Here is an 11,814-nt window from a genome sequence, read left to right on the forward strand (position 1 = left end):
ATTCTTGATAATATTTTTCTATGCATATTTATTCATAACAAATATAACTAACGATTACAATTAAGTGCAAGTAACCTGCTATATATGAACATTCATAATAAAATGCAATGCACATTTATTATTAAATAGTGCTGAAGAAATGAAATATTCCAACAATTTCATCTATGTTCATCATTATGTTTCTCATTAAATTCATTAGTATCTTTGAGAATTCAAACAGTGAGTAAACTCCTGTGAGCAGTAGTGCTTTAGGCCATAGAATCCACACATACAGAAACAAACTCAAAACATCTTTTAACTTTAATTTGCTTCAAATTAATAAAACAGCAGAGGTTGCAGTCAGAAAGAAAACAGGAAGTTTGGTAGGCTGCGGCACAAATTGCCGTCGGCATGCTCTTTCGCCGACCCTGGTGCCTTTCAGAGCTTTTTAGTACAATTTAGCTGTCATTTAGCCTTTTAGTTCACCACAATGACACTGATGTAACCATAAAACGGAACACTCTGTACAAAAGATGCCTATCAAAATGCACACCATTAGCCTAAATGGTAAGTCTTTGCCAAACTGCAATCTCATTGCTTACGTAAGAAAAGCGAAGCATAAAAAAGTCATACAAACATTTTACTTTTAACGTCAAGCAAAAAAGAATATTGCTACTATACGATGCATATGACTTCATATGTATTTGGCATATGTATTTGGCACTGGACAGGACACTTCTTGCCTCTGCAGATCCAATAACAAGTCTTGCATATACAGCTTGGAGATGGAAGCAGAACGTTTTGCTGTATCTTGTAAAGTTCTCCTAAATAAGCCCATCAATACTCTGGTTGATGAGACACTCAGGAGTAATCGGACTTGCAACCAGAATGTCTGTTACTCTACCCTCCAGCACAGCACTTAATCTGGGCTACAGGGTAGCTCATCCAGATAAGGTACAGCATGTGGATGTGCCCCAAGCCCATCCGGATATAGATTTCTGACTATGTCCATGTCACTGTGGCCAGCAGTTGAGCACAACAATGCACAATACACCATACCATCTCATATATCATGATTGACGTCTTCTCATTCTGCACCAGCGACTCCTCTGGTCGATCGGGCGCCTGCAGTCTGCCTGTTCCAGCTACATTATGGGAAGTGTAGTCCTTTGGCACAGTACAGCAAAGGGGTGGCTGGCACCACAGGCTTTGGAGCAGAAAGCGAACCCGTCAGCATTATTCTGAATTGTTGCAGGAAACTGCAGTGATCGGACAGGCTAACAAATACAACTGGGAGTAAATTGAGAAAATTTGGGATTAAAAAGAAAACAAAGTACTTAGTACCTTACTTGCTTCAGCAAAATATTCTGCTTGTATAAACTAATGATAAATAATAAATGAAAGACGGACGATGTAAGTGACCCTGTATAAGGCTGTTTGCAAAGCAAATACACAGAGATGGAATAGGCCTTCAGGTCTGGAATAGATCACAAAGAGTAACGTCAGAGACCTGAACTTCCAGCTCCATCCAAAGCCTTCCGTACATGAAGCCCAAGCCTGCGAAAGCCCTGTGATAAGGCCTCACACCCCTCGGTGTGTTTCTGACAGTCGCCTCTCAGTCAGCGAACACCTGCTTCCAGAACTGCCCCACGGTGAAGTTTCTGTTCCTCTCGGCCAGCAGGCGCAGGGCTCGCGCCTCCAGCTTAGACTGCTCGTAGCTCAGCCCCCAAATGCCCCTCTGGGAGGCCTCGCCCGTGGGGCCGCCGGGGAACCCGAACGTCCGCGGGGGCGGGCAGCTCAGGTGGCTGGCTTCGGCCCGCCAGGTTTTGGGAGCGAGGCCCTGTGTGAAAGACGGCAGGGGGACAGAAAAAAGAGTAAGACACTGCGGGAGTGCAGAGGAGGTGACTGCTCATCGGGAACACCTCACCTGAGGTGCGCCATCCCCTGAGGGCGGGTAATGAGGCTGAACGGCGGAGGGAGGGGGGGAGCAGACAGCTGCGACAGCGGGCCGATCTTTAGCGGGATGGGCGCGCTCTTTCCACAACTGTGACACATCAGTCTCACTATGACCCCCCCCCCACCCACACACCCCACTCCCAAAAGACTAACTTCAATATCAGTGAGTCCACACTCCAGGCTACACATCCCATTGATTCCTGCTGCTTGGAATACTGCAACACCCCCCTCACCAGCACTGGGGGCCACTGCAGGACCAGAAACTACAGGCTAGAGGTAACACGGGGCTATAGTCAGTAACTTTAAAAGAAAGTTACTGACTGCGATTTTTCACTGGCTCTCCAATATTAGATGAGAACTGGTCCCTGATGTCACACTAGATGTTCCAAATCGAGACTGCTGAAATGGCAGCCAAACTGGAGTTAGCTCCCAATGACTTTTTACCTTATAACTTTATTGGTCTTTGAAAAGCAATCAACGGCACTGCATCAACCTATTTACGAGACAGGTGAAAGCACCTACTCATACTTTTTCTCCACAGATACAGACAAGCTTCATTCTGTGGAGTACAGACATTGTCAGATTTTTTTACTTCTGATTTCTGCATTTCTCAACACCATCACTTTATGAAAGATGAGCTGAAGACTTGTCTATTTACAGTAAGGCTATAAAGCCAGTAGCCGCGCAAGCACGTGGACTGCTGCCTCTTTAGAATGCAGGACTTTTATAAATCTGCGTTTCACATCAATTCACTTGTGTCCTGATTATAACTATTTCTGCTATAATATGCCAACTCACAATAATAACACAACAAATATATGTCATTCATAATTCTATTATGACACTGCAAACAGAAGCCGGATGAAATAGCGGTATGAAATGATGGTTTGGCATTCTGATCAAAACAAGGCTAATTTTTTTTTAACCCAAGGAGTGACTTCTGTTTCAATTTACTCATGATGCGCAAGCTAGCTAGAGCGCGATACCTCGTTTTCGACTTTTCGTTCAGATTAGGTGCTTTCTCTTCGAATCTCACAGTGCCACCAACAGCTGTGTAAATATTTTGTAATTGCTCATTTTAAATGTTCTTTGAATCTTAAATATTTGTACAATTTCTTTTCCTTTCTAACTTGTGTTGTATTTTATGTGTACGTTCGGCACACGCGTAAAACAGGGCACCTGCTCTCTGCGCGTCTCAGAGTTTACATAAAGGAAAAAGAATACACAACGCAAATGTCAGACACAGAAAGACAATTGGCTCAAAGACACGGGAGTAATTATTTTGTTGGGGTTCAAGTCTGGGTCATCACCTGATGTAACCTTAAAGAAAACCTTGGAACATTGCTTCTAGAACGCAGTGTATTTTTTCCTGAGTTTTGGCTTTTTCTGTGTAAAAAACACAGGATGCTGCGTTAACAAGATCAGGGAAAGCTCAACCAGTAAACCTGTAAAATATAACATGCAAACTGTTGAAAATCAGGGGGAAAAAATGGAGGACATAATTTTTATCTTCTTTCCTTTTGCATTGCACACTAGGCAATGTTTCCTTAATTAATAGATAATATATTCTTTGGTAACCTCAGCTGCAAGTTGCTTTCTTTTGTAAATATTTAATTAACTTAATTTCCTGTAGCATGCAAGTTTTTTACTTGAATAAGTTTGAAACCTACGCAGCCCCAGAAATCAAGAAAAACCGATGATACAAGGCACAGCATCTTCCTATTTCTCTTAATCTATTTGACTAAGCACATTTTTCATTTTATATTTAAACTTAATATCAGTTTTTGTTTTCAATATAGGCTAGACCATTGTCTGTACTCTGCAGATTTTTCCCTTGTAGTTTTACTTTCTCATCAATGTTTTTTATGAAACCGAATATAATTTATTAATATTTAATTCATATTCATATTTAATATTTTATGACAACTCAGAACTCAGAAGTACTTCTACACACTTCCATTGTGAAACCACAGAAGGGCTGCAGTATGGGGTTGGATTATGCAGTTAAGAATAGCAGACAAATTAAACACTGCATCTCATCCACTCTAAATATGCACATATTTTCAAAAGCAGGTTTTAAATAAAGATTGTTTTTCTGCATCAATGTGATTAATTGGCCAATCACAACTTGAGCATGTAACACTAAAGTGACTGTTGCATAGGTGCTATTTCACGTACAGTAATTAGCCAGACAGGTAATTGGTCACAGGTGATTAGATATCAATTCTAATTTGTGGAGAGTCAAGTCTTCTGAATTGTGAAGAAAAATAGACACACAAGATTAATTACTGTAGGCCCTATTTAATCTATCACTCCGATTAATATGAAGTAACACGCAAGTGTTCAAAGACTGAGTGACTGGCGATTTAGAATATACAGGAACTAAGATTTATCGTTTTGGGCATGTTTTGCTTGCATACTAGCCCACATGGCAGTGAATAACTTCACAACCAAAGTTCAAAACCAGCACCCTGACCAGATCTCTCCATTCCACAACTTTGAGGCACCTGGCTATTCCCTCCCTGTATGATCACTTCTCAAAGTCATGATGCCTGTCTGTACTGGTCACACAGTTGTGGTGTAATGGCTGAATAAATATACACATTTCCATATGCTTGCACCATTTTATCAGAATGACACAACTAAAACAGCAGCTCAGAAAAGCTGGAAACTGTACCCCTACACTTAATGGACATTTCCTTACTTTGTGTAGACAGCTGAAAGTTGATATGAATGCGGGTGATGTAATTACATTACGTTACATTTATTTAGCGGACGCTTTTATACAAAGCGACGTACAAAAGTGCATATCATGGTCATTGGAACGACTACAAAACACGTTGTTCGATAAGGTAGAATACTCATTTCGTAAATGTACTGGTCCATTCAGCTAAAGCACTGCTTCAGTGCAGTGGTGAACCCTACAGTGAGGAGTGAAATCCTGAGCACACTAGTGCTGGGAAAAGCACAAAAGAGGGTCCCAGTCTGCAGGGTAACCCGTAACTCAGTGCATAAGGGCGATTCCTCCTGTCTGTGTGTGCTGGCTGGCTGTTTCAGTAGTGCAGCCCCCCCCCGGGGTACTGGCTCAGGTGCTGAGCTGGACTGCAGAGTGAGACGGAAGCAGGGGCTTACACGTCCCTCTCAGGACACACGGGCTCATCTGCACTTTCCTAAACCACAGGACTTTATCACAGCAGTGGGCTGGGTCTACAAACATGAATGAACATTCCAAATTGGGAAGTAAGCAAGGAGGGAATCAAACGGACCCCGTTTCTCCTCTAATGGAACAGACGGGCTCGAGTGAACTGGTTACCTCTTTCTGTCTCTGGAGGTTCTCCCAAACGCGGTCGCACACCATGCACTCAAAAACGTCGATGTAGTTTTCCTGCGCCAGGTCCTGGACGCCCCACTTGCGGTTCCTCATCTCGGTCAGCAGGCCAGGGTTGGACACTCGGCCCCGGAGCTTCCACTGCAGGTACGCCTCGTACTCCCCGTCGTTCTCGTCCAGCCTCCTCAGGTACCGCGCCAGCCTCTCCGGCGGCTCGTCGGGGTCCACCACGACGGCGCTCCTGTTGCTAGGCAGCCAGGCGCGGACGTTGGGGGCGCCGTAGTACACGGGCACCACCCCGAGCTTCAGGGGCCTCCACAGCTTCTCGGTGATGTAGTCGTCGCAGACGGCGTTCTCGAAGGCCAGGATGAACTTGTACTGCGCCAGGATACCCAGGAAGCCCGGCTCGTCCATGGCGGCGGAGTCCCGCAGGGGGGCCGGCAGGTCCCTGTTGTGCAGGCACGCCCCGTACGAGTCCACCCGGATGTGCCTCATCAGCTCCCGAATGTAGGCGTCCCGGTCCGAGGGGGGGTCGCAGTCCGACTGCACGTACACCACGGGGGCCAGGGTACTCCTCAGCCGGTTCTTTTGGGACAGGGGGACAAGGTGAGCCCGGGAGGTGAGCAGCTCCAAGCTCTCCAGGTACTGGGTGGTGAGGGGCAGGTGAGAGAGACGGCTGAAGGTGGCTGTGTGGTTGAAGAGGGTGATGACGGGCGAGTGAAAGAGCTTGTAGTTGTTTTTGGGGGACTCCTCGTGGAACAGGGCCCAGTGGTGACCAGCCTTCCTGGGCAGGGGAAGGCTTTCTATGTTGAAGTCAGTGCCTGGTTTAGTACAAAACAACAGGAACAGATGAGGGGAGTTCAAAGGAATGGTCTTCTGTTACAGTGGTTAGAATACTGGATAGTGAACCTGACGGTTGCTGGTTCAAGTCCAAGGTGGGTCACTGATGTGAAGCAAAGCACCTTTGACAAACAGATTTATCTCAATCACTCCAGTATAAAACCAGCTGAAAATGATAAATGTTACTAAACACATACTATGCCCAGACAAATAAGCATATTGAACATGACCTTACTAGATCACACATCTCCAGTGAAAGTGAAATGTATCCAAATCAAATCAGGAAGCAAAGATTTTTTAACGATTAAGATGTTAGAAGTGAAAGTGAGTAAACGGGAAGACTTTCACTAATTACATTCAAAATATCTGCACTCAACAGTTTTCAGTGAAGCTAAGGCTAATTATTTGAACCGCATAATCTTTATCACTTAAATGATGTTACACTGTTGGCTGACATATATATCTAACTCCAAAACATCCCCACAAGTACACAAGTTGATTAGAGGGGAACTGCCAATCAGTGCCTCTTCTAGAAATCAGTTCCTAACTCATGGCAGTAAGTTTATTCTGGGATGGCAAATAGAGAATGAAAACTATCTCCATTTATTGTGCAGGCAAAAACCTCTGGTCCACCTAGTAATGAATTCCAAAATCAAATATTATTCTTCCACATAGCTGAAATAGAGATAATGCTGGTCTGGCATTCTAAAGTACTTTTTCTTTTCCAGGTATGGATTTTATTTCACTGCAATGCGATGTCAGCACATCCTGTACAACACAAGGATGAATAATGTCATAGCCAATGTCACTAATGAGTGTGCAGCCCCGCAATCAAATGCAGCATGCACACGCCAAGCCTGCCGCATAAATCAGCTGTTCGAAAAACACAACAAAACGACACGATTAAAACCTGCATTTATCGCCAAGCTCACAAGAATAACCTAATGTTTAAAATGCAATAAGGTGCAGCGTTTAATATTCGCTCACTGGCAGGAAATGGTGAGCCCAGGGTACAAAATGTCACGAAGGAAAAATTGTAAATCAATTCACTGTGGCCGCGCCCTTTCAGTTACTCCCCAGCGAGGGGGGTGGGGGGGTGGGGGGGTTGGGAGGGGGGGGAGGTGTCGTGCTCTCCCGGGTGAACGCCCTGGACAATCTGCACATTAAGTGGAGTGCACTTGCGGTTTCTGGCTCCAAATGAGCGGGGCGGGGTTTAATCAGCAAATGTACCTGCATCAAAGAGAGCGTGACCTCAGCAGGGGAAAGCGACCTCAGCTGAGAGCATGAGACACCTTTTATTCAGGGCAATTTAAACACTACACAGAATGTGTTCTGTTTCCTTCGCTGGCATTATGCAGCTGACACTAGTGTGGGCGCACTGACGATTAGTTATGCTGCGTGTAACCGATTTGAAAAAAGCATTCATCTTCATTTAAAAGGACCTCTCCTTTTTGATTCTACAAATGTTTACACAGGTGTGAATTTTAGACATATCCCAATATCCCGCTCCTGAAGTGCTGCTCTTTTAGCCATCTTAGGGACTGCAACCAAATCTTCCACAAAGGACAATTTGCTTAAATGTTCAAATCAACAGGTGACGTCAAAGGTTAATGGATTTCCAATGGAATATCCCAAAGGCACACTTATGGTGCAGAGTAGCATTCACCGCCCTTCAAATTACCTTTAACCATCATAAAATGTAACCGCAGTCATCATTAAGTATCACCTTCAGCCACCACAAGACAGAAGCAGCCCGCGCAGTCTAGCCAGGCAGTGCCAGAGGAATCAGTCAAATAGGCCATGAGCGCCCCCTAGTGCCTAAGTCAAACAGTTTTCAAAAATACATTTGTCAGACATCTACCCCTGCCCCATTTATTCAGACCACGTTTAAGTGTTTCAGCAAATTTATCCTGTTCAGCAGATCCAGAAAGGCACCATGCCAGTTTAAAGGCCACACCAGTGAACTTGAAGGGTGTGAACATGACTGTCTGTATTTCAACAGCTGGCCTTACAGCTAATACTCTTCGACTAGCGGTCTCCCTTTGTATCATCCATAAGCATCACAGTATAAAACTACTGGATTTGCTGCCTGAGGCAGAGAATCATGCAAAAGTAGTGAACATGCCACAACCAAACATTTTCAAATGCACATGCATTAAGGTGACTAGGTTCAGTGTTTGTCCTACCCAACCCCTTTTGCCCACTTTAGGGAGTTTAGCTTTACTTGTACTTGTGTCCAGTATCACAGCCTTCGCTATTAAATTTAGTGATGGATACCCGATCAGTTTCTGGACAGTATTGGACACGATTAGGTCTGTCTGGCACAATTAGGAAATTTCCTCAACCAATTCTGTTCCCTACACTGAGAACTTGCTGTACTGTGTTTATTGAATTATTCATAGTTTAATTTATTATTTTAATATAATCATCCTTGTTTCTGAGTCAGAGAAGAAGGGTACGTTTGCATTTCATCCAACAGAGAATGCATTTTAAGGTCCTTTAGATGTTTGTAGTTTTCATTTTCTTTATTTTTCTTTTCATTTTTATAAGAAATATTAACATACCAAACAAACATCAGACAAAAGTGTGACACATCAGCAACCTGTGCATACAGAAATTGATCTTAAATAAAGTGTTTAATTTCTGAAGAAGCACTGCTGACAATTATGCCAATCTCTAAAAGTGAGCTAAATGGTTAAAAAACCTTCATGTAAACCCTATCCTTAAGTTTAATCTGATCAGAACACAGAACCCTACTCAAGTCCATGAGTCTCACAGGCTTTCAGTGAGTCTAAACACTGTTTGGGGTACAGACAGAAACTAGCTTAAACAGAGTAACAGCTTCACATGCCATAGGATCACACCATGTGAATACTACAGTACTCACCATAAAACAGGAAGGCCTGTGTAGAGGGGTGGTTGTGGTAAGTCTTGTTAATGGTGAAAAAGCACTTGTTCTTCCCACACTCTCCCAGTCGCCCCATTTCCCCTGTCAGGGGAGACCACCACACGATGAAGGGGTACCAAACGCCCGGCCCCACAGGGCTCCTCCTGCGTGTCAGAGGGCTGTGGTCCTGGGACTCTAGCCCGTCCTTCAGAGGACGTTTGTGTCTTTGCACTTTGCCCTCAAACTGCCCCAGCTCCACCATCACCTGAGCAAACACAGGGCATTTGCACTGAATGGTTATGATGCTTAGGAGGCCCATTACAGAATGCATTTACAATAAAGCCACAAAAAATGTGGCCAGCACAGCAAACACACAGCTCGCTTCAGCATCTTATCGTGGATGTACTTTCTCAACGTACTTTCTCTCACTCTGTGGGTATCCTTCAAAGTAATAGCACAGGAGTGAGAAACATGTAACCCCATAAAACTTACAATATTCCCAAAAAAGCAATAGCCGGTACAACCACAAATGCTCACCACAGTGATATTGCACCAATAAATACAATTCATATTTTTCAACATGCATTTCACTAGAACACACAGAGATTTAGAACATGCGTTTACATTTTAAGCTACTTAACAGAGAAAAAGAAAATGTTTAAGTAAGCAAGACTGCTTATTAGGAAAGAGTAGGTCGGGAAGAACAGGTAGTACCAGGAGAAAGGAGAGGGGAGAGGAGAAGAAGCTGGGTTTTCATCCAGGTATTAGTCAGGTAACCAAAGTAGATCAGGGAACACAGAAGGGAGGACTGAAAGAGAACCTACTGCACGCCTGCAAACAAGAAATGAAAATCAACATGACACTCATCAGGGTCCTGAATATACATATTAAAATAAAAACAAAATAAAGTTTCACATTTCGCTCTACAAGATAAATTACACCCATTAAAATCTCAACTGTGAATTTCAAAGCTGTTAGCTATGTGCTTTAAAGGCATACTATGCAGGATTTTTAAGCCTGGGTTTACAATCAAAGAAGTCTCCTCCATCTTCAACCCCGCCCACTCACACTCCAGTACCCAACCAAATCAAAGACAAATTCATTAGAAACTACCAGTAAATTTCTCCCATGTGACATTAGGCCACATTGTCTGGTTGGGACTACGAAACGAACGTATACAAATAATTTAAAAACTGGTCACTTCGGTCAGGACGTCTAGCAACCGTAGCTGCATAACTAGATGTAACATGTAACATTTCTTCTCACTGTGAACAATTCCCAATTTGTTTACATTCTGGACAGATGCGACTCAGCGAATCTATCACTGTTACCCGTCGCAGCACTTTCCACACAAGCAACGCCAAGGTTTGATCTAAATGCAGTAACAGCAGCTTTTCTCCAAAATGTCTCAATTTAATTGTGCCACCACGGCAACACATTTCCTATGCTTGCGAGATCTTCACAAAAAGAAGAAATTTTATGACACTGTTACTTACAAGTCCAACAAAAGCTGTGTGTCGCTTTTCATCCCCTTGGCAAAATTCAGCTGTAACCACCCGAAAAAGTCATTCCGAGGTTACAGTAACTCTAGTTCTTGAAGGATCGCTAGTCTTTTTCGCTTCACTGTATCAGGACCATTATAGTGCCTAGCTAGCTATAGCAACAAGCACTCCGTTGAAATCAGATCCCAAACCACGGCCTCTGTAGGCCACACCTACCCTTCCCCGCTCAGAAAAGACTGCCACGCCCAAAAACGTCCCGGACACATTTTAGAATAACAAATACAGGTAAAGGTGCCCAAATCCTGCGAAAGTGCGTAAAGACATAGATTGCTGGTGCATCATAGATACACCCCAACATGGTTATTTTATCATATTTACCAGTTAAAAATTCTGCATAGTCTGCCTTGAAAAGTAAGTTGCTAACAAGCTGCTAATATTGAAACTACAAAGGTGGCTTTCTTCCAACTGCCACTCAGGTTTCCACACTAGCACGCCTGCACGCGAAAGCCGTTGCATATACATTATATATACAATATGTCACCATCCTGGACAATATATTGTAGATTCAGTTTGCAGCTAAAGTTTTTTTTTTTTTTTTAAGTCTAAAAGTACTTTAAACAAATGGACAAGCATTTCAGCCAAGAAAGCTAACTGCCTGTGCAATGTTAACTAGCAGTGATGTGAATGTACCTGGATAGTAATGATAAGGAAAAAGGATGCTGAAAGGCAGAGACAGAAAACAAAAAGTCGTTTCAAAGAAAGTCTTGCCATCTCCCAAATTCACAGCACGAGGGCACCAACGCCATATGTACAGTTCACTTTTTTGGCAGTCTGAGTCGTTGTTGAATTCAATAAAATACTCCAGATTGCATTTAACGTATATTTAGCATGCTAGCAAACCACTCGGTACTTAAGACCGCAAGCAAGCCAAGATTGTTTTGAGAAAGCCATCTTTAAAGATACTTCTTTCTCTTGGTTTCGTTTGACAGCGGTCATAAACAGCTAGGGTGCATTACCGCCACCCACTGATCTGGAGTGTGAACTGAGGAGGCTTACACAGTGCCAGCGATCCAAAAAATGAAATTAAATAAAATTAAAAACGATCAAATTCTACAAATCAGCCCCGTAGGTTGCTTTTAAGCACTGTTTGAGAAATTTCTTGCCTCTACCCCCCTGTAGATGTTTTAAAGATTTTCTGAACATCACGTTCCTCCTCTATCTCTTGTAGACTTGTTCTCAATATTCCTCTTTCCCTACTACATTTGCTGCAATTATTAATGATATGGAAATCAGTTTATGATTTCTCCACAAAAATCACTCCT

At 43.3% G+C, this 11,814-nt stretch overlaps 1 protein-coding gene across 5 annotated transcripts; it reads right to left on the reverse strand.

Annotated features, from left to right (window-relative positions):
* Window positions 1–282: 282 nt before the first annotated feature.
* Window positions 283–11,459, reverse strand: fut10 (fucosyltransferase 10). Of its 5 annotated transcripts, none has more exons than XM_064308013.1 (6): window positions 11,183–11,459; window positions 9,705–9,821; window positions 8,991–9,255; window positions 5,249–6,084; window positions 1,610–1,819; window positions 283–1,186 (listed from the first exon to the last, which is right to left on the reverse strand). In XM_064308013.1, exons 3-6 carry the CDS (start codon window positions 9,250–9,252, stop codon window positions 1,130–1,132), a joined length of 1,365 nt encoding a protein of 454 aa, XP_064164083.1. In that variant the 5' UTR covers window positions 9,253–9,255; window positions 9,705–9,821; window positions 11,183–11,459; the 3' UTR covers window positions 283–1,129. The 5 variants fall into 5 exon arrangements, with proteins under 5 accessions (XP_064164083.1, XP_064164084.1, XP_064164081.1 ...); XM_064308014.1 differs by lacking the exon at window positions 11,183–11,459 and adding an exon at window positions 10,487–10,902; XM_064308011.1 differs by lacking the exon at window positions 9,705–9,821.
* Between the last annotated feature and the right edge of the window lie 355 nt (window positions 11,460–11,814).

This window comes from Anguilla rostrata, chromosome 14, assembly GCF_018555375.3.
Source record: "Anguilla rostrata isolate EN2019 chromosome 14, ASM1855537v3, whole genome shotgun sequence".
Classification (NCBI taxonomy): Eukaryota; Metazoa; Chordata; class Actinopteri; order Anguilliformes; family Anguillidae; genus Anguilla; species Anguilla rostrata.

Excerpts from the sequence above, each read along its gene's own strand:
- fut10 (XM_064308011.1), bottom strand. The coding sequence starts at position 11,263 with ATGGCAAGACTTTCTTTGAAACGACTTTTTGTTTTCTGTCTCTGCCTT. Across the intron at positions 9,256-11,182 it reads TCCTTATCATTACTATCCAG|GTGATGGTGGAGCTGGGGCA; the intron begins GTACATTCACAT and ends GTGTTTGCTCAG. Across the intron at positions 1,187-1,609 it reads TGGGGCAGTTCTGGAAGCAG|CCTGTGGTGCCAGCCACCCC; the intron begins GTGTTCGCTGAC and ends TCTGCTCCAAAG.